At 46.3% G+C, this 27401-nt stretch overlaps 1 protein-coding gene and 1 non-coding gene across 7 annotated transcripts in view; one reads left to right on the top strand and one right to left on the bottom strand.

Moving 5' to 3' along the window:
• PAFAH2 (platelet activating factor acetylhydrolase 2) overlaps window positions 1-27401 on the top strand; it is a 53475-nt gene that overhangs the window by 18850 nt on the left and 7224 nt on the right. The window contains exons 8-13 of one of the 6 annotated variants that reach the window (XR_010118911.1): window positions 1024-1115; window positions 3153-3323; window positions 5106-5260; window positions 14782-16854; window positions 18406-19686; window positions 20822-21294. Coding sequence is in view for 1 of the 6 variants with exons in the window: in XM_055261796.2 (XP_055117771.1) it covers window positions 1024-1115; window positions 3153-3323; window positions 5106-5260; window positions 14782-14876 (513 nt within the window). In the remaining 5 variants the exon portion in view is untranslated. Of the gene's footprint in view, window positions 1-1023; window positions 1116-3152; window positions 3324-5105; window positions 5261-14781; window positions 17424-18405; window positions 21295-27401 lie in introns of those variants that run through there. The other 5 variants (XR_008653874.2, XR_010118909.1, XR_010118910.1 and 2 more) reach the window with 5 other exon arrangements.
• Window positions 12580-12683, bottom strand: LOC129472818 (U6 spliceosomal RNA). The gene has a single exon (XR_008654089.1). It is a non-coding gene; the product is annotated as a U6 spliceosomal RNA (small nuclear RNA).

Below are 27401 nucleotides of genomic sequence, written 5' to 3' on the forward strand. Positions count from 1 at the left end.
TCAGAGCAGAGGCTGGGCCGTAGAGCCTGGAGAGGCCTCTAGAGCCCCTTAGCAAGCAGCTGCAGTGGCTTTTTATATAACCATACCCTGAAGGCTTCTGGGGACGACTAGAAATAGATACATGTGGAGCGTGTTAGAGTGCACAGACTCTCTCTTCCCCTTGGTTTTGGATAAAAATCACGACATATATCCAAAGAGGAAGTAGAACCTGCACTGGCAGTCTTTGCTCCAGAGTACAATGGATGGGCAGCAGGAGCATCCCCGTTTCACCCTCAGCTCAGTCCATGTCTCATGGACCCTTGGACCAGTTTATAAGGCAGAGATTCTAGAGGATGGAGGTGGCTCTTATTCTTAACATGCTCATAAACCTATGGGTCAGTGTGGAATCTGACCATTTCGAGCCATTCATTTCTTCATAGATTTTTAATTTTTTTTGAGACAGGGTCTCACTCTGTCACCCAGGCTGGAATGCAGTGGTGCAGTCATGGCTCACTGCAGCCTCAACCTCCTGAGCTCAAGCGATCCTCCCACCTCAGCCTCCTGAGTAGCTGGGACCATACATGCATACCACCAAGCCCAGCTAAGTTTTGTACTTTTTTGTAAAGATGAGGTTTTGCCATGTTTGAGCCCTGGCTGGTCTCAAACTCCTAAGCTCAAGCAGTCCACCCACCTTGGCCTCCCAGAGTGTTGGGATTATAGGCGTGAGCCACCACACCCGGCCTATTCATAGATATTTGAATGTCTACCCTGGTCCACTATTGTTAGGTGGTGAGATTACAAAAGTAAACATGAAAAGTGTGATTCTCACAATTCCTGCCTACACAAGGCCATTCAGTCTAAGGATTGCTTGACTGTTGACCCTTCCATAGGCAAGAGATTCTTGACAGTGTGGTGTTGGTGGACTCACTTGCTGTATTGTGCCTTTGGCCTCATTGCCTCACTATTTCTTCCTCTTGCTCCTGATGTATTCCTAAAGAAGCAGTCCTGAGTTTCTGACTTGGCTAAGTTCTCCACTTTCCTCAGGGCAACATTGACATGAGCCGTGTGGCTGTGATGGGACATTCATTTGGAGGGGCCACAGCTATTCTGGCTTTGGCCAAGGAGACCCAATTTCGGTGAGTTTCCTAGTAGTGTTGCTGTGCTTAGCTCCGTACACCATTTATTCATTTAGCAAGTATTTGTTACACAAGTACTATATTCTTGGCACTGTTTAGGTACTGAGGATTCAGTGGTTAAACAAGAAAACAAGATCTCTGATTTCATGGGATTATATTATTGTGGGAGGAGACAGACTAGTGAAAAAGCCAACAGATAATTAAATCCCCATGACCAAGTGCAATGAAGAAAAATAAGGCTGAGCATGTTGGCTTACTCTTGTAACCCCAGCTCTTTGGGAGGCTGAGGCAGGAGGATTGCTTGAAGCCAGGAGTTTGAGAACAGCCTAGGAAACATCACAAGACCCCATCTCTACAAAAAAATTGAAAAAAAAAAACAAAACTTAGCCACGTGTGATAGTGCATGCCTGTAGTCCCAGCTACTTTGAAGGCTGAGGCAGGAGGATCACTTGAGCCCAGGAGTTCGAGGTTACAGTGAGCTCTGACTGCACCACTTCAGCCTGGGCAATAGAGCAAGACCCTGTCTCAAAAAAACAGAAAAAAGAAAACAGGCTGATATGTCTCTGAGAAAGTGAAACCAAGACTGGAAAGGCAAAGAAGCCAGCCGTGTGAAGATCTAGAGGAAGATCTTTCCAGCCAGCAGGAATAGCTAATGCAAAGGCCCTGCGGTGGAAAGAAGCTTGCTGTGTTAGGGTGGGAGGAGCGTAGTGAGTGAGGGGGAGGCAATTTAAGCTGTGATCAGAGAGAGAAGCAGGGGCCAGATCACAGGGTCATTTGGCCAGGGTAAGGAGGTGTAGATTTTATTCTAAGTATGATGGGAAACTGTTGAAGATTTTCAACAGAGAAATACCGGTCTTACATTTTAAAAGATCCTTCTGGCTACTATGTGAAGAATGATTGTAGCATGACAAGACTGAAAGCCTAGAGGCTCATTAGAGAGATGCTGTTTCAGAGTCAATGTGAGAGATGATAAATTTACATCAGGATTGAGATAGTGGGATGGAGAGAAGTGATTGGAGTCAGGATATGTTTTAGAGTTTTCAGGATTCGGTCATGTGGGAGGTGAAGTAAAGAGAGGAAATCCAGGTTTTTCTTTTTATTTTTTTCCTTTTGAGACAGGGTCTTGCTCTGTTGCCCTATGCTGGAGTGCAGTGGTGCAATCAGCTCACTGCAGCCTCAACCTCCTGGGCTCAAGTGATTCTCCTGCCTCAGCCTCTCAAATAGCTGGGACTACAGGTACATGCTGCCATGCCCTGCTAATTTTTTAATTTCTTTTTAAGAGATGATGTCTTGCTATGTTGCCCAGGCTGGTCTTGAACTCCTGGGCTCAAGTGATCCTCCTGCCTCAGCCTCCCAAAGTGCCGGGATTACAGGGATGAGCCACCATGCCCAGCCCAAGGTTTTTCATTTGTGTATCTATTATTTGAGTGGAAGATGATTGTCCTTTATTGAGATGGAGAAGAATAGAGGAGCATTTCAGGGGTCTGGGGAGGGAAATGGCTAAATCTTAAGGCCGTAATATTGCCCTTGGTGACACAGTTTTGCTGTTGGCACCAAGGAGGCTTTTCCTGACCTCACATAGAACCTTGTGCAATCGGGGCACTAAGTTATATTGTTTTGCCACCTTGTCTGTTCTGTCTTCCCTGCTAGACTAGGAGCTCCTTGAGAGCAAGAACACTCATTTATGTCTATATCCGAAGCACATAGTAGACACTCAATGAATGCTGAATGAATGATTAAATGAATGAAGCGCCATTCTGTGGAACTCAGGTCAGTCACCTGAGAGTAGATCCAGGAGAAGAGGGATATCTGATCCTTGTTCTCAGGGAGTTTGATATCTAGAAGGATCTTTGGTGTAAAGTAAAAGTGATCCCTATCTAAGATCCTGACTGAAGGCCATGGGCCCTGGTACCCCCTTCCTGGCTTTCTGAGCCTTTACCCCACCAGAGGGAGGAACTCCGCCCTTCCCTCCACCACTCTTAACTATTCTTGCCTGGGATTCTGCATGGCAATTCCAAATGTCTGGTCCTATTCCAGGTGTGCGGTGGCTCTGGATGCTTGGATGTTTCCTCTGGAACGTGACTTTTACCCCAAGGCCCGAGGACCTGTGTTCTTTATCAATACTGAGAAATTCCAGACAATGGAGAGTGTCAATTTGATGAAGAAGATATGTGCCCAGCATGAACAGTCTAGGATCATAACCGTTCTGTGAGTAAACCACAAGGTCGTGATCCCAGTGCCCTCTCCATTTGCCACTTGCTGTGGCGCCCTTAACTTCTGGATTACCCAGAACTTTCTACCCATTAGTAGGATACCTGAATACTCCTTGAATTGCAAAGTCTAAATTCTTTTAGAATTTTCTATCTGTCCTTCTTCTCCACTGAGCTCCATCTACAGTGATTTATTCCATAGTTTATCTGACTTTATGACAGGATTTACCTAGTGCTTTCTGAAAAAGGGCATTATGGGATTGTGTGTTGGAAAGGAAGTGGTGTGGGTTTGGGTGAGTTTCAGAGATTGCTAGCTTCATTTGGGAATTTTATTGGGTCTTTGGAAGAGTGTGAATATGGTAGACCTTTGATATTCACCAGACACATTTCTAGAGACCTTCATGAATACCAGAATCACAGATCACTGTTAACATATGTTGTCTTCCATAAACCATCTATTTTCTGGTCAAGAGAAGCCACATTTTCTTCACTTCCATCATCAGCACTATCAGTTGGTTTTCTTTTGGGAGCCATTTTTCACAGGGAAAAAACATTTTTAGTGACTTTAAGAAATGTTCCACATGTGGGAGGTGATATTGAGCCACAGATGTCGGGCTGAGATCTCATGGACTGCTCCTGCCCTGCAGTCGAGCCCAGTGGCGCACAGGATTCAAGGATCCATCTGGTTCCTATTTTCAGCAGAATGACAAGTGACTGCATACCGTGGACCTTTGGAGTCACTGGGTAGTTGAAATGCCAAATCCAGAGCCCTTGAGCACTGGGGCCGGCAGCATGGCCAGTGGCTTCTTCCCTAGCTCATCTTGGTCCTGGCCTTCTTTCCTAGGGCCACCCCTCCTCCTTCAGTTAGGTTTCATGGCAGTAGACACTGCCTGAATGCTTCCCCAGGTCAGATGCGGGATAATTGTAACCAGGAGGGAAAGGAGGTGAGGCCAGTTGGGAAGGGGTACACTCAGGGGACTTAACGCCTGGCAATGTATCATTTATTCAACTGAGTGCTGGATACTCAAGTATCCCATATATTATTCTATACACCTTTTTGTGTGCCTTAACTAATGCATTTTTTAAAGTCAGTTTTTCTGTGATATCAGACAAATACTTTAGCATTTAGATTCTCTTTCTCTCACTGAATTGACTAGTAAATTCAGTTATGAATAATTTAGCCCAAAATTAACCTAGTGAGGATTTCACCTGCAAATTAAATATATTTCGTGCCAAAGGACTTAAGTTCCAACTCAGAAACCCCCTTTTACAAAGCACTCACTCTTACTTTTCTGATTGTTTAAATAAAGGCAAGTAATTCCCTTTCCCTCTTCACTCTGTGGTACAGTTCTGAAGAATAACTTAATTTGTTTTGTGAATGTTTGAAATTCACCAGGCAAAAGCCACAGCTAATAGATTATAGTAACATAGAAATACCATGTGCCACAGATCCCACCTCCTTGCTCCTGTCCCCGCTCCCGCTAACTCAACCTTTTCCCTGCACTGCCAGGCATTGTAGTCTAGGGGTCAAGCTACCTTTGAAGCCAAGCACATCTGGCTTCAAATCCTAACTCCATCCCCAACTACTTGTATGACCTGACCCTAAGCAGATCATTTCTCTCCTTGGATTCTGTCAAGGGGGAAAATACTTCCCTTACAAGGTTGCTGTGAAAATAAAGTGTGATAATGCATGAAAAGCACCTTGCACATAGTAGGTACCTAACACACATCTGTATGCCCTAGCCGCCAGACCCTGCCAGTTGTTTTTCTTTTCCCCTAGTGGTTCTGTTCATCGGAGTCAAACTGACTTTGCTTTTGTGACTGGCAACTTGATTGGTAAATTCTTCTCCACTGAAACCCGTGGGAGCCTGGACCCCTATGAAGGGCAGGAGGTTATGGTACGGGCCATGTTGGCCTTCCTGCAGAAGCACCTCGGTAAGGAGAAAACTGGGGCTCTTGGGGCAGCTGTGGGGTCCCTTAGATGTCCTTGCAGCAGAGTGAAATCTCTGACATGTCTGGGATCTGGGAAGGAGATTAATGGCAAATGGAAAACCGGAGTGAAAGAGAGACTTACATAGAATTACAGAAAAAACAAGGCCAGGTGCAGTGGCTCATGCCTGTAATCCTAGCACTTTGGGGAGTTGAGGTCGGAGGATGACCTGGGGCCAGGAGTTCAAGACCAGTCTGAGCAACATAGTGAGACTCTATCTTTACCAAAAAAAAAAAAAAAAAAATAGCTGGGTGTAGTGGCACACACCTATAGTCCCAGCTACCCGAGAGGCTACGGTGGGAGGATCAGTTAAGCCTAGGAGGTCTAGGCTGCAGTGAGCCGTGATCGCACCACTGAACTCCAGTCTGAGCAACAGAGCAAGACCCTGTCTCTAAATAAATAATTAATTAAACAAATAAATAAGAAAAAACACTTAACTGTCAGTTTGGAGATCCTGACCATCTTACTTGCAGAATGACCTTGGCCTAGGCATTTAACCTCTCCGAACCTTGGTTTCCTCCCTGTAAATGGAGTATTCACCTCTGTACTGCACCACCTCTCTCCTTACCCAGACTCATTATTGCCCACCTTATCTGCATTGTAGGGGAGCTTATGACGATAACAGGCTAAATTTATGGAAGTGTTTTAAAGAAACAAAGCATGGAAGGACTATGAATAATGTCATCAGTCACAGAGCAGCTAAAGGGCGAGGCCTGCAGAGGTCCATGGTCCAGCTTCCACCCAGAGGAGGCATCCTCTTATTAAGCTTTATTGGTTACAAAGACTAGAGGTTCACAAACTTAGCTTGAGAAAAAAAAAGGGGAGTTTGTTTATGAGAGTGCACCTGGACTGGGTGCGAGTGCAGTTATAGAAATCAGGGCGGCTGGCAGGACTGACTTTTCTTTCCGTCTGTCTCATGGGTTCAGTCTCTCTGTGTCTTCCTCCTACGACATCTCTTTTTCTTTGTTCCATTATGCATTTTTTTTTCTGCTCTGTGGTTTTTCTCTCACTGATAGCAGCTGTTTATTCCGTTTCTGCTTCCTCATAACTTTGCTCGGCTTGAACCACTCAGAGTGTGTTCCCTCTAGCTTGTGGCATCCTTTCATCTTCAGCTCCCACTGCTCACTGCCGTATTTTTTTGGATTTCTTTGAACAGATTCCCAAGAGAGGCAATTTGATTGTATCAGCTCCTCTTTGCCCGCCAGAACACACTGTAGCCCTGTCCCAGCTAGGCTCCGAGCTCTCTGCATCAGAGGTCCCTTTCTGATCCCTCAGCAGGTGCTGTGTGCAGGGCAGTTTCCGTGAGAAAGGAGCCAGGCTTGCCTGAATTTCGAAGATTTGACTTAACTCTAACCTAAGAGCAAGATCTCCTACTTTGTAACCCTCCTCTACTTGCCCAGGTTAACCCCTCAAGAGCTACCCAGAGAAGCCTCAGACGGCACCTGGCAGTTCCTTAGATATTTGAAGTCACCTATGCTGGTCTTCTCTGTTTATTAAGCTAAATGTTCATGGTACCTCCACCTGTCCCTGTTCAATTTCCCATGTTGCTATTTGTTATCCCCTTGCTTTGGAGTCACTGTTTTTTGGTGCCCCTTCTAAAGTGTGGTGCCCTGGCCAGGCGTGGTAGTTCATATCTGTAATCCCAGCTACTTTGGGAGGCTGAGATGGGAGGATAGCTTGAGGCCACGGGTTTGAGACCAGCCTGTGCAACATAGTGAGACCCCATCTCAACAAAAAAATAAATAAAATTAGCCAGGTATAGTGGCATATGCCAATAGTCCCAGCTACTCGGGAGGCTGGGGTGGAAAGATCACTTGAGCCTGGGAGGTCAAGACTGCAGTGAGCCAAGATCGTGCCATTGCACTCCAGCCTGGGCAACAGAGTGATATCATCTCCAAAAAATAAAATAAATAGATAAACTGTGGTGCCCTGACTTGACTATAATGTATTAGATGTGGTCTGACCGGTGCCGTCCTGGACAGTCACTTCTGTGCTGTGTTTTTGTTTTGTTTTGTTTTGTTTGAGACGGAGTCTCAGTCTGTTGCTCAGGCTGCAGTGCAGTGGTGTGATCTCAGCTCACTGCAACCTCAACCTCCTGGGTTCAAGCGATTCTCCAGGAGTTCTCCTGCCACAGCCTCCCAAGTAGCTGGGGCTACAGGCATGTGCCACCATGCCCAGCTACTTTTTGTATTTTTAGTAGAGACAGGGTTTCGCCATGTTGGCCAGGCTGGTCTTGAACTCCTGACCTCCAGTGATCCACCTGCCTTGGCCTCCCAAAGTGCTGGGATTATAGGTGTGAGCCATCGCGCCTGGCCGTCTCTGTGCTCTGGACGCTAGTCTTTTAGTTGGATGACCTGAGTGCATTCACATTCCTCACAAGTGCACAACAAACAGCCTGCATTAAGTTTGCATTTAAAACACATCTGTCGGCCGGGCACAGTGGCTCACGCCTGTAATCCCAGCACTTTGGGAGGCCGAGGCAGGCGGATCACGAGGTCAGGAGATCGAGACCATCCTGGCTAACACGGTGAAACCCCATCTCTACTAAAAAAATACAAAAAATTAGCCGGGCACGGTGGCGGGCGCCTGTAGTCCCAGCTACTCGGGAGGCTGAGGCAGGAGAATGGCGTGAACCCGGGAGGCGGAGCTTGCAGTGAGCCAAGATAGCGCCACTGCACTCCAGCCTGGCAAAAGAGTGAGATTCTGTCTCAAAACAAACAAACAAACAAACAAAAACACATCTGTCTTACTCATTTATTGACTTTTTGGAAGTAAATTTTCATTTTTCTATTTCTGCCTGTTCATTTCATCTTGCACATCATGAGCCTTGATTCCAGCCTGTGTTTGGAGACCTTAGGGTCAATAAGAGATTTTAGGGCATCATTCTTATCACCTGGCAAGCAGGGAATGGACCCATGTCTCAAGACTTTAATGGCACCTGACTGCCTGGTCCTCAGCCCCCTTTCCCTGTCTCCTCATAGGCACCATGTCATTATAAAAGCTTAAGATGAAAGATGATAGGAAGCCCACCATGGCACGATTGGGCTCCCTTTAAAAGCAATACCCGTTGAGCTAAGATACTCACTGTTAGAAACCAGCAGACATGGAAATGGGAGGTAGGGGGCACTTAGACTGAAGGAAGATTTTTGAGGGCTTACTTTATGCCAGGCCTTCTGCTCCTGCTTTGTCGTGTGTAATTCTAGAGACAGCCCTTTCCAGTAGATACCTTTATTATTAACTGCATTTTACAGGGGAGGATACCGAAGCATAGGAAATTTAAGTAATTTCTTTAAGGCTATCTGGTTATCAAGTGGCAAAGCCAATATGTAACCTAGACTGGCCAGTTCTAAGGCCCATGCCCTTAGTCACTTCACTATGCTGGCGGTGACTCTGGTGACAATTCAGAGTGCTAAGTTCCATGGCCACAATAGGCACTCAGTCTTTAGACTGTCCACACGGAGGACAGTCTCCTACCTTTGACAGGAGAAGAAGAACAGCTAGGAAAGAAGGCTTCCTTGACAACCCAATGCTTGCCTTTAATCTTAGTGGAGGGTTCACAGGCAGGAAAGGGCGAGGGTCTTCTGGACAGAAGGCATAAATGCTTGAGTGGGCCTGGTCAGGATTGGGAAACTGTGTTTAGTGTATCTGGAGCTCAGGAGAGTGAATCGTTGAAAGACGAAGATATAGAAGTGGGCAGAAGCCTGACGAAGAAGCCTGTGGATTTGCTGAAGTGAGTTTGAATGTTATTTCACAGGCTGTCGGGAGCCCCTGGTGGTTCTATGCAGGTGAATGTTGTGATTAGACTTGTGCTGACAGTCTGGTGCATTGTGGAGGATGGAGCAAGGTGAGAGGCAGGGAGCTCTTAGGTAGGAGGCTCTTGCAGCAATCCGGGTGGTAAGAGATAAGACAGTCTGAAAAAGTCGGGCACAGTGGCTCACGTCTATAATCCCAGCATTTTAGGAGGCTGAGGCAGGAGGATTGCTTGAGCCTAGAAGGTTGAAGTTGCAGTGAGCTGTGATTGTGCCACTGCACTCCACCCTGGGTAACACAGTGAGACCCTGTCTCAAAAGAAAAGAAAAAAGGTCAAGGGTCTTGGCTTGGGCTAATTAGCTTTACAAAGAGAGAAAAGCTTTTAGTAGGCACACAGTAGGTTGTCACATGGGAAACTAAAATAGGCTGTAAGTGGCTCAGCTGAACCTCTCACTCTGAAAAACAATCCTTCTGAGAGCACTTGTTTGGCTGCTCTGGGGATATGATCTTCTATGAAGACTGGTGCTTCCTTCATACTAACTCCATGCAGCTCCTGTCTCCACCTACTCTCCTCTCCCACTCTCCTGGAAGACTATTTCACACCTTCTTTCTCCTCAAACCTCTCACACCTCTTCCCTTATCCTGTCTCTCAGTTAACTTTGCCTCCCACTTCACAAAGAAAATGGAAGCAACCAGCACTTCCTCAGACTCCCAACACCACCTCTCCCTACCTTCCTGTGTATAATCAGCTTTCCTTTTGGTTACTAGAGTTCCTGCCTCAGTCGCCTAATTAAGGCCAACCCACAAAACGAGATTCCATCCTCTTCTGTCTGCTCAACATGATTGCGCCAGTGATTTTTCCCTCTTTATTTTATTTATTTATTTATTTAGGACAGAGTCTCACTCTGTCGCCCAGGCTGGAAGGCAGTAGTCACCATTTCACCTCACCGCAACCTCTGCTCCCAGGTTCAAGCGATTTTCCTGCCTTAGCCTCCCGAGTAGCTGGGATTACCGGCACCCGCCACCACGCCCAGCTAATTTTTGCATTTTTAGTGGAGATGGAATTTTGCCATGTTGGCCAGGCTGGACTTAAACTCCTGACCTCAAGTCATCCGCCCACCTCGGCCACCCAAAGTGCTGGGATTACAGGCGTGAGCCACCATGCCCAGCCCCTCTTTACTTTAGATCATCAATTTTTCCCTCTCTACTGGTTCATTTCATGCTGAAGTTTCTCATAGAAAAAAATAATTTTCTCTTGACCTCAATATCCCCTGCAGTTGCCACCCATCTCCCTGTTCCCCATCACAGCAAAACTCAAAAGAATGTCTCCCTTCGCTTTTTCTAATTCCTCTCTTCCCATTCCCTCTTAACCCACTCCAGGCTTTTGCATTACAGTACTCCATCAAAACCGCTATTGTCAGGGTCCCCAATGACCTTCACAATGCTAGCTCTAATAGTTCTTATTCCCCATCTTCTGGAACTCTCTGCAGCTTCTGATGAAGTTGATGGCCCCCTCCTCTGGGAAACCCCCATCTTCACTTTGGAGATCCACACTGTGGACTTCCCCCTATCTCCATGTTTGGGCCTCTTCCATCTGCTGTGCTGCTTGCAGGGCCCAGTGCCTGGACCTCTTCTCATGGCTTTCCGTGCCACCTCCATGCTGGGGACTCCCTCTGCCACTGCTCCCCATCTCTACTTAGTCATCTCATAGAAGTAACAAACAAAACCAATTTCAACTGCACTCTTTCCCTTCTTTGTTAGTCGTAGCTCCATCCTTCCAGTTACTCAGGTCAAAGTCTTCATCCTTGTGTCTTCTCTCATGCCTCCTACCCAGTCCCTCAAACAATCCTATTGCCTCTACCTTCATAATACACATGGAATCGAATCACTTGTCACCACCCCACAGCTACCATCCTGTCCAAATCATCTCTCATCCAAATTATGCAGTGCTTTCCTAACTGGTCTCCTCACTACCACCCTTGCCAGTCCCTCCCCATCACAGTCTTTTTTTTTTTTTGAGACAAAGTCTTGCTCTGTCACCCAGGCTGGAGCAGTGGTGTGATCTCGGCTTACTGTGACCTCCGCCCCCCAGATTCAAGTGATTCTCCTACCTCAGCCTCCTGAGTAGCTGGGATTACAGGTGCCCGCCACCATGCCTGGCTGATTTTTTTGTATTTTTAATAGAGACAGGGTTTCACAATGTTAGCCAGACTGGTGTCAAACTCCTGACCTCAAGTGATCTACAAGCCTTGGCCTCCCAAAGTGCTGGGGTTAACAGGCGTGAGCCACCGTGCCCAGGCTTTCCTTACAGATTCTGGATATTAGCCCTTTGTTGGATATATAGTTCGCAAATATTTTCTTCCACTCTGTAGGTTGTCTATTTACTCTGTTGATTGTTTCTTTCGTGGTACAGAAGCTTTTCAGTTTAATTAAGTCTCATTTGTCTCTTTTTGGTTTTGTTGCATTTGCTTTTAAGGACAAATTATTTGCCTGAGCTAATGTCCAGAAGAGTTTTTCTTGTAGGATTTTTATAGTTTCAAGTCTTATGTTTAAGTCTTTAATCCATCTTGAGTTAATTTTTATATATGCTGAGAGATATGGGTCCTGTTTCATTCTTCTTCATATGGCTATCCAATTTTTCCAGCACCATTTATTGAATAGGGTATCTTTTCCCCATGTATATATTTTTGTTGACTTTGACAAAGATCAGTTGGTTGTAGGTATGGGGGCTTTATTTCTGGGTTCTCTATTCTGTTTCATTTATCTATTTTTCTGTGTTTATACAAGTACCATGCTATTTTGGTTACTATAACCTTGTAGTATAATTTGAAGTTGGGTCATGTGATGCCTCCAGTTTTGTTCTTTTTGCTTAGGATTGCTTTGACAGGCTCTTTTTTGGTTCCATATGAATTTGAGGACTTTTTTTCTAATTCTGTAAAAAATGACGTTGGTAGTTTAATAGTAATTACATTGAATCTGTAAATTGCTTTGAGCATTATGGTCATTTTTAACATTGATTCTTCCATTCCATGAGTGTGGGATGTTTTTTCCATTTGTTTTTGTCATCTACAATTTCTTTCATCAGTATTTTGTAGCTTTCTTTGTAGAGATCTTTCACCTCCTTGGTTAAATGTATTCCTAGGTTTTGTTTTGTTTTTTTTTTCTTTTTGGTGGCCATTACAAATGGGATTGAGTTTATGATTGGGTTCTCAGCTTGATTGTTATTGGTGTATAGAAATGCTACTAATATTTTTGTTTGTTTCTTCATTTGTTTTTTATAGAGACAGTGTCTCACTTTATTGACTGGGCTGGTCTCAAACTCCTGGGCTCAGGCGATCCTCCTGCCTCAGCCTCCCAAAGTGCTGGTATTATAGGCATGAGCCAGTGCACCCAGAAAAAATCACCACCACTGATTTTTGTACACCAACTTTGTGTCCTGAAACTTTACTGAAGAGTCATCTTATTTATTTATTTATTATTTTGGCTTCCTCAATCATGGTATTATTATTTATTTATAAATATGGAATGCTTAACGAATTTGCATGTCATCCTTGTGCAAGGGCCATGCTCATCTCTGTATTGTTCCAGTTTTAGTATATGTGCTGCCAAAGCGAGCACTGAAGAGTCTTTTCTTCATAGAGCAGCCAGAGTGATCCTTTTAGGAATTTAGTGAGATCTTCTCACTCTTCTGCTCCGAATTCTCCAGTGGCTCCCAGTCTCCCTAAGAGCCAAAGCCAGACTTGATTATCCTGCCGGGTATATGTCATGTGGCCCATCATTTCCTCCTGGCCTCCTCCCCTGCTGCTCTTCCCTTGGCTCACTTCACTCTCACCACATGAGCCTCGAACATGCCAGGCACCCAGCTGCCTCAGGGCCTTTGCACTGCTGCTCTCTCTGTCTAGAACATTCCTCTCAGATAGTCTCGTGGCACACTCCCACTTCCTTCAAGCCTTGCCTCAAATCTCACCACCTCAGTGAGGCCCACCCTGACCACTCTTTTTAAAACATTGGGCTGGCCAGGCACTGTGGCTCACGCCTGTAATCCCAACACTTTGGGAGGCCGAGGTGGGTGGATCACAAGGTCAAGAGATCGAGACCATCCTGGCCAACATGGTGAAACCTCATCTCTACTAAAAATACAAAATTAGCTGGGTGTGGTGGCGCGTGCCTGTAATCCCAGCTACTCAGGAGGCTGAGGCAGGAGAATCACTTGAACCTGGGAGGCAGAGGTTGTGGTGAGCCGAGATTGAGCCACTGCACTCCAGCCTGGTGACAGAGCAAGACTCCATCTCAAAGAAAAACAAACAAACAAAAAACATTGGGCCTTTCCTTCCTGCCTTCACCCCAACCCCTGGCCACCACCAGCGCTTCCCTTAACGGGCTCTATTTTTTTCCATGGCACCTCTCGCCTTTTCACATCGTATATAATTATTATGTTTATTGTTTATCTCTGCCCACTAGTTGATGAGCTCTGTGAGGACAGCAGTTTCCATCTGTTTTGTTTGTGGATATATTTTAGCTCAAAGAACAGAGTGTGGCACATAGTGGATGTGCTTATTGTTTTTTGAATTAATGACTATGTAGTGCTTATACATTGAGGACCTATTCCATGCCAGGTTCCTGGCAGGACACTGGGAATCCAGAAATGCATGGGAGTGGTCTCTGCCTTCTGTCCCAGAGTCTGTTTGTTTTGAGGAAGGACACCATTCACCTGCTCAGCTTGCCCTGCTCCCTCAGCCTTAGGGCTTAGACCCTTTGTGCCTGTTCTTGCCGTGTAGTTACCCCTCCTGGCTGTGAGCTCAGGGCCCCCTCTTGAGTCATTCCTGGAGTTACACTGCTCCATGAGGTTGCTGTCCTCTTGCTCCTGCCCTTCACTGAAGTGGTCCTGGATTTGCACCCACAGGCTGAGCTGTCAGACACTGCTTTTTACCTAGTAACCTCCTTGAGCCTGGAACTAGACTTTTCGTTTTCTCAGCCTTTTTTTTTTTTTTTTTCTGAGACATGGTCTTGCTGTTGCACAGGTTGGAGTCACTGCCGCCTCCCACTCCTTGCCTCAAGCAATGCTCCAGTCTTGGCCTCCTGAGTAGGCAGGACTTCAGGCACACACCACCACACCTAGCTAATTTCTTTATTTTTTTGTAGAGTTGAGGTCTTGCTACGTTGCCCAGGCTGGTCTAGGAACTCCTAGCCTCAAGTGATCCTCCTGCCTCAGCCTCCCAAAGCACTAGGGTTACAGGCATGAGCCACCATGCCCAGCAGTCTCTGCCTTTCTGACCTGGGTTTGAATTCTGTCTCTACCACTTAACAGCTCTAATGACCTTGGGCAACTCAGGTAGCTTCCCTGATCCTCAGTTTCCTGAATTACATAATAAGACTAGTAGTAATACTTAGTTCATAGGGATATGGTGAAAATTAAATGAAACCATGAATGTAAAGCATTTAGTACAATCCTTAGAATGAATTCTCCATCAATAAATGTTACCCTCTGTTATTATTATTGTTATTGAATTGTTATGGATTATGTAAGTCATTTATAAAGGCACTGAATAAATCATAGTTATCATTACCGCCACCACCACACAACCCCACCAAAACCAGTCCTTTTGGTATCCCAGGCGCTCCTCTCTCTAGGATGACCCCCTCAATGCATGTCAGCTACTCGTTGACCAAACCTCACAATGATTTGCCTAACGCTCCTGTTTTTTTTCCTTTTCAGACCTGAAAGAAGACTATAATCAATGGAACAACCTTATTGAAGGCATTGGACCATCGCTCACCCCAGGGGCCCCCCACCATCTGTCCAGCCTGTAGGCACAACTGGCCATTTGTAAAGTCACTTCAGCCAAGTTTTCATTTGGGAGCTACCCAAGGGCACCCATGAGTTCCTATCAGGAAGTGATCAACGTGACTCCTTGTCACAGATTGAAAGGTGTAATCACACTGCTGCTTGGATAACTGGGTACTTTGATCTATCTTAGATTTGGTCTTAAAATCACTTTGGGACTGGGATCCCTTGCTGATTGACAAACAGACTTTCTGGGGCCTTCATGGAGTGGGGAACAAGCAGTAGAGTGGGACTGGGGGAGACCCAGGCCCCGGGCTGAGCACTGTGAGGCCTGGATGTGAAGACTCAGCCCAGCGAGCTCATTCCCTCACCCCCGGCCAGTGCTGCTGCTTCAGTGGAAGAGATGAAGCCAAAGGATAGAGTGAAAATCCCTACTCCAGAGACTCTAGCCCAGCCCAACACCATCTCTTCCTACTTCTCAGCCTTCTCCCTCCCCAGGGCCACTTGTTGAAGTCTGAGCACTTTATGTAAATTTCTAGGTATGAGCCATGATCACATTTTCTATTTATTTCCAAGTCTTCTCATTGTATGGAACATACTACTACTTATACTTACAGTAGTAAGTTATACTTGTGAGCCCACAGAGTGGCAGACAGCATGGCTCTCACAGCACAGGGAGAAAAACTGAGGTACAAAGAGGTACCTCAGAAGCTCTGGTTGTCTTTGGGGGTTTTGCTAAGTGTATCTTGATAGGAAACAACACAAGCAGGTTGAGATGGGAAAGATGACAGAACAACAGTGTTAAATGGCCATTTGCACAGGCCTTTGCCACAACAGAGAAGTAGTTTGGTCAGTTAAAACTCAGCTGCAGCCTGGACAGTAGAGCGAGACCCCATCTTAAAAATAAAGAAGGCTGGGCGTGGTGGCTCATGCCTATAATCCCAGCACTTTGGGAGGCCAAGGCAGGCAGATCACTTAAGGCCAGGAGTTCGAGACCACCTGGCCAATATGGTGAAACCCCGTCTCTACTAAAAATACAAAAAATTAGGCCGGGCGCGGTGGCTCACGCTTGTAATCCCAGCACTTTGGGAGGCCGAGGCGGGCGGATCACGAGGTCAGGAGATCGAGACCACGGTGAAACCCCGTCTCTACTAAAAATACAAAAAATTAGCCAGGCGTGGTGGCGGGCGCCTGTAGTCCCAGCTACACGGAGAGGCTGAGGCAGGAGAATGGCGTGAACCCGGGAGGCGGAGCTTGCAGTGAGCCGAGATTGCGCCACTGCACTCCAGCCTGGGCGACAGAGCAAGACTCCGTCTCAAAAAAAAAAAAAAAAAAAAAAAATACAAAAAATTAGCCTGGCGTGATGGCAGGTGCCTGTAATCCCAGCTACTCATGAGGCTGAAGCAGAAGAATCACTTGAACCCAGGAGGCAGAGGTTGCAGTGAGTCAAGATCATGCCACTGCACTCCAGCCTGGACGACAGAGCAAGACTCTGTCACAAAAAACAAAAAAAAGAAAGAAAGAAAGAAAAAGAAAAATTTAAAATAAATAAAATCTAAAAACCCAGAAGGCCACTCCCAGAGAGGCCTAGGAGTACCTTGGTCACTTTTCTTGCCTCAAATATTATAAACCTCCAACTTGCTCAGAATCAGGATGCTTTTATTGTCTGTTTTCTGGCTCTGAGGCCCTCGCCCCAAATTTAAGTCAGATACAGACTGAATTTCCATTCTGTTCCATTTATAATGTGAATGATATTAATACTCTTGTTTGCTTAATGTTATGTTGGAATTTTCTGTTTAATCTGCAGTAGAGCAAGATGGAGAGCCATCTGGAATTGACTTCCTTCTGTCTTTCTTCTGTGTTCGCTTACTACTTGGGCCCATGTGGGAAAAAAACTTTAAAAGGAAGGAAGTCTTCTTAGGGATCCAGTTCAAAGCTATTTGGGGGCATCAAACTGAAACTCTCCTCTCCACTACTCAAGACTTCATGCCTCAGTCCAAGTAGGTAAGAGCAAAAGGGACATGGATCTCTACACAATGGCCCATGGTCAGGGCCACCAGAGCAAGCTGGGCCTAGGTCTCCACCTGTCAACGGCTGGCCATTCTAAGAGGTGAAACAGCAGATCTTTGAGGCTGTGGGGGAGGATCTGTGAATTCCCATGAGACATAGCTTGAGAAGGGCATCATTAAAGCCCTGGGCTGTAGAGTTACAGAGCCTGGTTTTGAGTCCTGGCTCCACCACTGCCAACTGGGTAAATTTGAGCAAATGGCATTCTCTTTCTTATCTCAGCTTCTGCGTTTCTAAAATGAGGGTCTGCATTATGAATAGTTAGGAGGATTAAGTGAGAGGATGTATAACCCATGGGTTACTTAAAAGTATATTTCCTACCTTCCAAACATGAGATTTTTCTAGTTATAGTTTTTCTTTTCTAGCTTGATTGCTTTGGGTCAGAGAAAATGACCCATATGGTTTCCATCCTTCAAAATTTGTGGAAACTTGGTTGTTGGCCTAGTGTGAGATCAATGTTGTAATGTGCCATGTATGCTTAAAAAAAGACTATATATTCCGAAGAAGTTGTTGGCTTGCTCTTTTACTCAAGAACGCATCATAGATTTCTGTCTTTTTTTTTTTTTTTTTTTTTTTTGAGATGCAGTCTCACTCTGTCACCCAGGCTGGAGTGCAGTAGCATGATCTCGGCTTACTGCAACCTTCACCTCCCAGGTTCAAGCAATTCTTCTCTCTCAGCCTTCTGAGAAGCTGGGACTACAAGTGCATGCCACCACACCCAGCTAATTTTTGTATTTTTTTTAGTAGAGATGGGGTTTCACCATATTGGTCAGGCTGGTCGCAAACTCCTGACCTCAGATGATCCACCTGCCTCGGCCTCCCAAAGGGCTGGGATTACAGGCATGAGCCACCGTGCCGAGCCCATAGATTTCCTTCTATGAGAGCACAGACAGATATATAATGGGGCTTTCCAACGACCACATGGGCACCAGAGCCCCTCAGCACTTGCAGAACCAGCCGTAGGTCAATCCTGAGCATACGCCACCCTTGTGCTGGTTCCACAAATGCTGAGAGGCCGGTTCTGGCAGTAGTAGCACGTGACACCCAGCTTCTACCTTAGCTCCATAAATAACGCAGGTAAATTTTACAAAACCATGAACAAGAGACCTGGAGCCTCCCTAGTGAAGGGAGTGTTTCAGAAACTAGATCCCTTTCCTTCATTCAATTCATGTTCTGGTAATCACTCATTTATCCAGCAAACACTGGAGTAGGTGAATTTTCCATATAATTGAAAATTATCCTAGAGGCAGCAAAATATAATATTGATTATTTTGAATGGTAATCTACCAAAAAGATAACACACACACTTTTTAATCAAAGTGAGCTGACCTCATTCAACCTTTTAGGATGTTCCAGTCAGGATAGACTAGGTTGTATGGTGGTAACAGGCAACCCCAAAAGCAACAAAAGTTTGTTTCTTGCCCATGCCACTTGTGCTCTTTGATCAGCTGCAGGCTCCACTCTGCATCATTTTTATCCTCACTCTAGGATCCAGGCTGGTAGAGCTGCCATTATCAGGAAGTGTTGCTGTTCAACATGGTGGAGCAGGAAGAAAGCCTGATGAATCACCTGCTAGCTCTGAGAGCTTCTGCCCGGGAGTGACTCTCGTTATTTCTGTTCATGTGTCATAAGCCAAAGCACATCCTGTGGCCATTCCTAACATCCCATGCCATCCCAAGAGAGCCAAAATATTTGTGACCAGGTCTCATGTCAGAGAAGTGGTGCCTTCTGATCTAGGAAGGTGCAGAAAGCTGTTTGACTTGCATGGGGTTGCCCCCTGTGCTGCATTGCTGTTCAGAGTTGGTGTTGTCTCATTTGTGGTCAGGCTGCAATCATCACTCTTCAACGCACCAGCCCCTAGCAGCCCTCCCTGGCCACTTCAAGTTTATGACTTTCCATGTGCAGTGGACTGATAAATCAGCCACATTATTTAAAACTCTGTCTAAGGGAAAACAAGGCAGTCAGTGAGCGAGGGTTTTAGGGACTCTCTTGCAGCTAAAGTATGTCACCTTTAGCGCATGGGCTTTGTAATCCTCTGACTGCACCAGAAGGGGTATCACGAGGCCTTTGGTCCCTCGTTCTGGTTTTTGGTTAGCTTCTAGGGGACTGAAGGACACTTCATAAATGGCCTTTAGATAAGCAAGGAAATCCTGATGGTAACTGACATGTGCTGATAAATCGCATCCTAGTGAATCTTTTCCAGAAAGAGGATGTCTTGGGTTTCTTTTTTTTTTGTATTTTTTAGTAGAGACGGGGTTTCACCATGTTAGCCAGGATGGTCTCGATCTCCTGACCTCGTGATCCACCCGCCTCGGCCTCCCAAAGTGCTGGGATTACAGGCGTGAGCCACCGCGCCCGGCCTGTCTTGGATTTCTTTGGCATCTTCTCGTTCCCCATCCCACTGCAGGACTCTGTGCCTATGGAGGCCTCCTAGTGCTATAATATGAAGTTTCTGTGCATGGGATGGTAAGCCAGTTAGGAAGGAAGGTAAGTAAATATCCCTTGCACTTCCTGAACTTGTCAGACTAAGGCTGCTTGGATTCTTGCTGTGTCCCTAACGCAATCCCTGAGCCCCTTTCCACTGTGCTTTCTGACACAGCTCCCCCTCTTGTCCTTCCTCAGAAATTCTATTGGGCTCTTGAAATGTGAAATGATGGATTCCAACTCCCTGTCTTGACCTTGTGGGGACCTTCATCTACCCCACTTTTTTCTGGAGCACCACTTATCCCTAGGCTCACAAAGTGACAGAGCAACAGGAGAGGCCATACTGTATGTTTGGGACTCATCCTCATTAGGAAGCTCACTTTCTATCCCATCATAGCCAGGTGCAGAGGGCAGCTGTCCCTGGCCATAGCTGCAGGGCACAGTGACAATGAAGGTGCTGAGGATGATTATCACTGTGTGTCAGGACCGTGCTCTGGGCTGACATGCATCATTTCACTTACTTCTCACGGTAACCCCACCAGCTCAGGTGGCATTGGCCTCATTTTATGTAGGAGGAAACAGAGGCTTTAGGAAGTGATTTCATCAGGCTCTCAGCAAGAATTTGGCAAAGCTGGGACGTAGGCATCAAAGTTTGAGGGTTTTTTTTGTTGTTGTTGTTGTTGTTGTTGTTGTTTTTTTTTTTTGAGACGGAGTTTTGCTCTTGTTGCCCAGGCTGGAGTGCAATGACATGATCTTGGCTCACTGCAACCTCTGCCTTCTGGGTTCAAGCAATTCTCCTGCCTCAGCCTCCCAGAGTTGCTGGGATTATAGGCATGTGCCACCACGCCCAGCTAATTTTTGTATTTTTAGTAGAGACGGGGTTTCACCATGTTGGTTAGGCTGGTCTCGAACTCCTGACCTCAGGGGATCCACCCGCCTCAGCCTCCCAAAGTGCTGGGATTACAGGCACGAGCCACCTTGCCCAGCCAAGGGTTTTTGTTTTGTTTTGTTTTCTTGAGATGGTCTCCTGTCACCCAGGCTGGAGTGCAGTGGCGCGATCACAGCTCACTGCAGCCTCGACCTCCCAGCCTTAATCCATCTGCCTGCCTCAGCCTCCTGAGTAGCTGGGACCGCAAGCGCACACCACCATGCCCGGCTAATAAAATCTGAGCTCTTAATTACTGTGCTATCAACCCTAATATACATACTTGGCTTTGTAGTTTCTCCCATTTCTTCAAACTCTCAGGATGTAGGGAATGTATTAATCTCATGATCAATTAGCTAAAAAATATCAAAATCTTCAGCAACTTCTACATGACCTGTGTTGAGTTTCAGTGATATCCTCAGCGTTATTGAGAAATGGGTTGGGGGAGAAAAACGGCTTCAACAGAAACTGGGTCAGGTACTTGGTTGATGGGTTGGGGGTGGGGGTTTTTTTGTTTTTTGTTTGTTTTTGAGACAGTGTCACTCTGTTGCCCAGGCTGGAGTGCAGTGGCATGATCACTGCTCATTGTACCCTCAACCTCCCAGACTTAAGCAATCCTCCTACCTCGGCCTTCCAAGTAGCTGGGACTACAGGTACATACCACCACACCTGGCTAATTTTTTGTTTATTTTTTGTAAAGACAGGGGTCTGTCTGTGTTGCCAGGGCTGGTCTCAAACTCCTGGGCTCCAATGATCCTCCTGCCTCAGCCTCCCAAAGGGCTGGGGTTACAGGTGTGAGCAGTTCAGGGACTAAGAACACAGTCTTTGAAATCAGACAGCTCCAACACTATTAGCCCTGTGACTTTATGCAAACTCACTTCTATGGCCTTTAACGTTCTTATTTGTAAAATGGGGATTCTAATAGTATTTAACTCATAAGGTGGTTGTGATAATTAAATGAAATAATGCATGTAAAGCACTTAGCATGGTGGCTAGATTAAGGACTTAATAAACATTAGCTATTACCAGTCTTGTTTCATTTGGGCCTCCTTACATAGCTGTAAGGTTAGGTACAATGGGCCCTTGCACTAAATGGCCCCAGTGGTCTTGGTCTAAGTTCTTTTTCTCTTTTTCTTTTCTTTTCTTTTCTTTCTTTTTTTTCTTTTCTTTCCTTCCTTCCTTCTTCCCTTTCCTTTCCTTTCACTCTTTTCCTTCCTTCCTTCCTCCTGCTTCCCTCCCTCCCTCCCTTCCTTCCTTCCTCCCTTCCTTCTTTCCTTCTTGTCTGAGTCTTGCTGTCACCCAGGCTGGAGTGCAGTAGTGGGTTCATAGCTCACTGAAGCCTTGAATTCCCAGGCTAAAGCTATCCTCCTGCCTCAGTCTCCCAAGTAGCTGGGATTACAGGCATGCACCACCATGCTTGGCTAATTAAAAAACTTTTTTTTTGGCCGGGCGCGGTGGCTCACGCTTGTAATCCCAGCAGTTTGGGAGGCCGAGGCGGGCGGATCACGAGGTCAGGAGATCGAGACCACGGTGAAACCCCGTCTCTACTAAAAATACAAAAAAATTAGCCGGGCATAGTGGCGGGCGCCTGTAGTCCCAGCTACTCGGAGAGGCTGAGGCAGGAGAATGGCGTGAACCTGGGAGGCGGAGCTTGCAGTGAGCCGAGATTGCGCCACTGCACTCCAGCCTGGGCGACAGAGCGAGACTCTGTCTCAAAAAAAAAAAAAAAAAAGCCAAAAACTGCCAGCCACCTGCTACCATTGTGTCCTCGTGTCAGGGTGGAGCTAGGTGGAGAGACAGTTTCCCGTTCTCTTTGCTCTGCTATCCCTGCTCCTCACATGAAAAATCGAAATCCCCACCCTAGTTCTAGCCTTGCTCGCTTGTCCACGTGGAAGAGTCCACACTCTTAGGTTCTGCTTTGGGTTTTAATTTCACACCAGATCATCCAAACACATCTATGCCTCAGCTGCAAATTGAAGATCCTAAAATGTCGAAAGGGAGAAACAGATCTGTGGAGAGGGTGGCCAAAGGGAGGAGCTGGGGGCAGGGGCTTTGTAGCAGAGGCTAGTTGTGTTAATTTTTGTCTGCTGCCCTTGACACCAGGTGAGGGGGTCAGAATGCCTGGTGACCTCCTCGGGGGAAACCCCCAGGCCTGCAGATGGCCGGTGAATTGGCTCTGCTCAGCTCCCTCCGTCACGGTTTCCTGCCAAGTCCTCCTGTTCCTTCACTCTTGGTGGTTCTCCCACTCAGCCCATCCTTTCCATCTTTTTTGAGCCTGCTGTCCTGCCAGCTCACCCCTGGGCTCGTTTCACAGTCTTCTGGACTGTAATCTCTCTTTCCCCCCTGTATTCTGCTACCAGATCTGCCTGAAATGCTGCTTTTGCATGAAAATACCAGCCTGGCAATATGGTCTAATGGTAAGAGGACAGACTTGTTGTCTGGAGCCCTGGGTTCTTACCTCTATCACCTGCTTGCTCTGTGATGTGTACGTGCGCATGTGCGTGTGCGTGTGTGTGTGGTTTTCCTCTCTCGACTTTAGCTTTAGTTTCCTTATCTGTAAATTGGGACATGGGTTGGTGGTTGTTGAATTGGCCGGTCTCTAAAGCCCCTTCAGTTCTGGCGTTCAGCGTCTCTGTTATTGAGTTGTCACAGATTTCCAGGACTCCCCTTTCCTTTTTTTCTTTTTTCTTTTTCTTTTTTTTTCTTTTTTCTTTTTTTTTTGAGATGGAGTCTTCCTCTGTCACCCAGGCTGGAGTGCAATAGCACGATCTCCGCTCACTGCAACCTCCGCCTTCCGGGTTCAAGCAGTGCTCCTGCCTCAGCCTCCCAAGTAGCTGAGATTACAGGTATGCGCCACCACACCCAGCTAATTTTTGTATTTTTAGTAGAGACAGAATTTCACCATGTTGGCCAGGATGGTCTCAAGCATCTGACCTCACGTGATCCACCCACCTTGGCCTCCCAAAGTGCTGGGATTACAGGCATGAGCCACCGCACCCGGCTTCCCCCTTCCTGTAGAATCGCACTACACTTCTTCATTCTTTCTGACCTTGCCTCTCCTCTCCTACCTTCTGCTTCTTAATATGCACTCTTCCCACAATCCCCTTCATTTGCCCACCCATTCCCCAAACAAAACGTCACCCAGGCTGGATTGCAGTGGCACGATCTCAGCTCACTGCAACCTCCACCTCTCAGGTTCAAGTGATTCTCCTGCCTCAGCCTCCCGAGTAGCTGGAATTACAGGCACACACCAACACGCCTGGCCAATTTTTGTATTTTAGTAGAGATGGGGTTTCACCATGTTGGCCAGGCTAGTCTCAAACTCCCGACCTCAAGTGATCTACCTGCCTCGGCCTCCCAGAGTGCTGGGATGACAGGCGTGAGCCACCGCGCCCGGCTCCCCTGAGGTTTTTCTTGCCTGCAGGACTTCCCCACGTCCCCATCTCCTTTCTGCACATCCAAATCTTGCTAATGCTTTAGGCCTAGTTCTAATCCCACCTCTTCCATGAAAGCCTTCTTGATTAAATTTGACTAACATTTGATCTCTTGGCCTCCTGTTCCCCAAGAGAAATCCAGTCTGTGCCAGATTTAGTATTGCCCTTTATCACATTATTCCAGGAGCAGGGCCCATCTGTTGGACAGGAAAGAGCATCCTCCTGTTGACTGACATGGGGGACAGGGATCCCTGGCCCCGGCCCCCCATCAGCCCTCGTTCCCCAGACAGACTTGGGAACAGCTGGAGCTCACCCAGCCTTCTGACATCTCCAGCTGCCTCTGCTTCCATTTCTTTTGGTTTTCCCAAGTCCCAGCTGTGGGGCCAGGGCAGAGCCAGCAGCAGCACAGCCAAAGCAGCTGGAGCGAACTTCTAAGTTGCACGGACAAGTAGCATTTGGGAGTTAGAAGGAGTGCAGAACTGAGCACAAATCACACCAGTGTTGAAAATGAGGGAAAGCAGTTTGCCAGCTTATTTTTCCCATCTTGCTTTCATCTAAAAAAAGAAGCTGCTCAGAAATACAGTCCTCTTCAGCCTGTTAAGCCAGATGGCCCCGAGATGCTCAGCCTGCCAAGTGTGTATATATAATTATTCATCTTCATGGAATCACACCCAGGTTTGAATCCAGACTCTGACATTTTTCTTTTGTTTGATCTGGAGCCAGTGAATCTTTCCGAGCCTTTATTTCTTTTTCTGCAAAATGGGGACACTGGCGTCTACCTTGCCCACCTCAGAATTTTTTGGGTGGGATTAGGGATGGGCTTAATGTAAGATGTCAAAGCACTGGACACATATACATTACTGTTAATTATAAAAAGGGCCATATTTTGGTTTTGTCCTAATGTGCTACTTCTTAATGAGCACTTATTCTGGCCAGATACTCTGCATTGTATCATTTAATCCTAATAACATTCCAGTAAGGTAGTGCGTGTTAGCCTCATTTTGTAGATCAGGAAGGTGAGATTCAGAAAGATTTGCTAGCCCAGCCAAGTCACCCAGCATGTAAGTGCTAGAACCAGTATTTGAACCTAAATGGTTGGGCTCCAAAGTCAGTGGGGTTTTGGGGGGTTTATTTTTTTGAGACAGTCTCGCCCTGTCGCCCAGGCTGGAGTGCAGTGGCGTGATCTCAGCTCACTGCAAACTCCACCTCCCAGGTTCAAGCAATTCTCATGCCTCAGCCTCCCAAGTAGCTGGGACTACAGGTGCACTCCACCACGCCCAGCTAATTTTTGTATTTTTAGTAGAGATGGAGTTTCACCATGTTGGGCAAGCTGGTCTCAAACTCCAGGCCTCAAGTGATCTGCCCACCTTGGCCTCCCAAAGTGCTGGGATTACAGGTGTGAGCTACTGCACTGGGCCCAGAGTCAGTGCTCTTAACTCCTGGTCATTACTATCTCTCAATAGGAAAGAGGTTCTTGACCCTAGATAGGCTAAAGTAGCCCACAACTTGATATCCAGCTAAATGCACTAAGCAGTTAGGTCCAAGAGCCGTTTTAATTGAAGACCAGGCTGAGTTCTGACAGTAAAATGTATACCTTGAATTGTTTTTCTAGCAGTAAACATGGGCTCCATTCATTCATACACCTTGTATAAAGTGAACAATTCAGGGGACAAACCCATTAGTACTGTACCCCGTAAACCGCAGAGCTAACCAGCTGGCAGAAAAAATTTTTTAAATCTCTAGCCTAAATATTGTAGATTAGTGATTCTCAGCTCTAGACGCACATCCAAATCACTTGGGAACTACTTAAAAATCCAGGCCAGGCACAGTGGCTCATGCCTATAATCCCAGCATTTTAGGAGGCTGAGGCGGCTGGATCATTTGAGGTCAGGAGTTTGAAACCAGCCTGGCCAACGTGGTAAAACCCCTAAAAATACTACTAAAAATACAAAAATTAGCCAGGTGTGGTGGTGCATGCCTGTAATTCCAGCTACTCAGAAGGCTGAGGCAGTAGAATCACTTGACCCCGGGAGATAGAGGTTACAGTGAGCCAAGATCATGCCACTACACTTCAGCCTGGGCAACAGAGCAAGACTCCGTCTCAAATAAATAAATAAAATAAAAATAAAGATACAGATACCCTGGCCATGACTGCAGAGATCCAGAGATGCTGATTCAGAAGGTCTGGAGGGGGGCCCAGGTGTGTACGTGTGTGTAAGTTCCAGGAATATTACTTCCTGATACACAGTGAAGTTTGAGAATCCTTGCTGTGGTATAAGCCTTCTAGCCTATTTTTTTTTCTTTTTTTTTTTTGACACAGAGTCTCGCTGTGTCACCCAGGCTGGAGTTCAATGGCATGGTCTTGGGTCACTGCAACCTCCACCCCCCAGGTTCAAGTGATTCTCCTGCCTCAGCCTCCCAAGTAGCTGGGATTACAGGTGCCCACCACCATGCCTGGCTAATTTTTGTATTTTTAATAGAGATGAGGTTTCACCATGTTGGCCATGCTGGTCATGAACTGCTGACCTCGTGATCTGCCCGCCTCGGCCTCCCAAAGTGCTGGGATTACAGGTGTGAGCCACCGCACCTGGCATACTAGCCTATTTTCTTTTATGAAATAAGAGTAATTGCTAGCTGAAAACACAGAATCGTTAAATTTTAGAATTGGAAGAGGCCTTAAGTTTTTTGGTCCATGAGGGAACCAGAGCTAAAAGAAATTCAGCAGGTGGTTGGCAGACTTGAATTAAAATCCAGATCTTCTGACTTGTAGTCTAGTGTTCTAAATACATCCATGGATGCCAGGATTTTGTTGGATTATTAAGAAAATCCTCAGGACCCACCCTTTCACCATGACATCCATGATTTCTGGCAACTGTACCATGGAGTTTTGGGTCTTTTTTTTTTTTTTTTTAAGAGATGGAGTCTTATTCTGTTGCCCAGACTGGAGTGCAGGAGCACAATCATAGCTCACTGCAGCCTCAAACTCCTGTGCTCAAGTGATCCTCCTGCCTCAGCCTTCCAAGTAGCTGGGACTACAGGTGTGTGCTACCACGTGAAGCTTTTGAAGTTTTTGTATAAGAAGAAGCCTGGGCTAGAAGGCCTATAGGAAATGACTCAGATGGCAGTTCTCATGCATGTTCCTATATTCTACAAGCACACTGATGCCTGCACTATGGCCAGCCCTGTCCTTGTGGAATTGAACCTAAGGGCAAGAAGGGCAAGTCCACAGTTAGGGGTCATGTGATGAGTGCTGTAATAGGGGATATATATGGCTCAGAAGTGGCACAGGGTGGTCAGTTCAATTCAGCAGGGGAGAGGGCTAAGAACGCTTCACGGAGTGTCATATACTTGATTGTGGTTTGTTTATTTGTTATCTATTACTGCCTAAGAAATTATTCCAAAATTTTAACAGAGATTTCAAAACTCCCCATGCCAAAGCTACGGCCATAGCAATTAAATAAGAATTTCTGGGAATAAACTCAGTCATCAGCTATTTGTAAAGTTTCTCAAGTGATTCCAATCTACAGTCAAGGTTGAGAACCAGTGCTGTAGGCAATACGAACAACAAACATCTCACATTTTCTATGGCTCAGGAATTCTGCAGTGGTATAGTTGGGTGGTTCCAACTGAAGGTCTGTTGTGAGGCTGCAGTCAAGACATCAGCTGGGATGATTATCATCTGAAGGCTTGAGTGGGGCTGG

Source organism: Symphalangus syndactylus, chromosome 22 (assembly GCF_028878055.3).
Source record: "Symphalangus syndactylus isolate Jambi chromosome 22, NHGRI_mSymSyn1-v2.1_pri, whole genome shotgun sequence".
Classification (NCBI taxonomy): Eukaryota; Metazoa; Chordata; class Mammalia; order Primates; family Hylobatidae; genus Symphalangus; species Symphalangus syndactylus.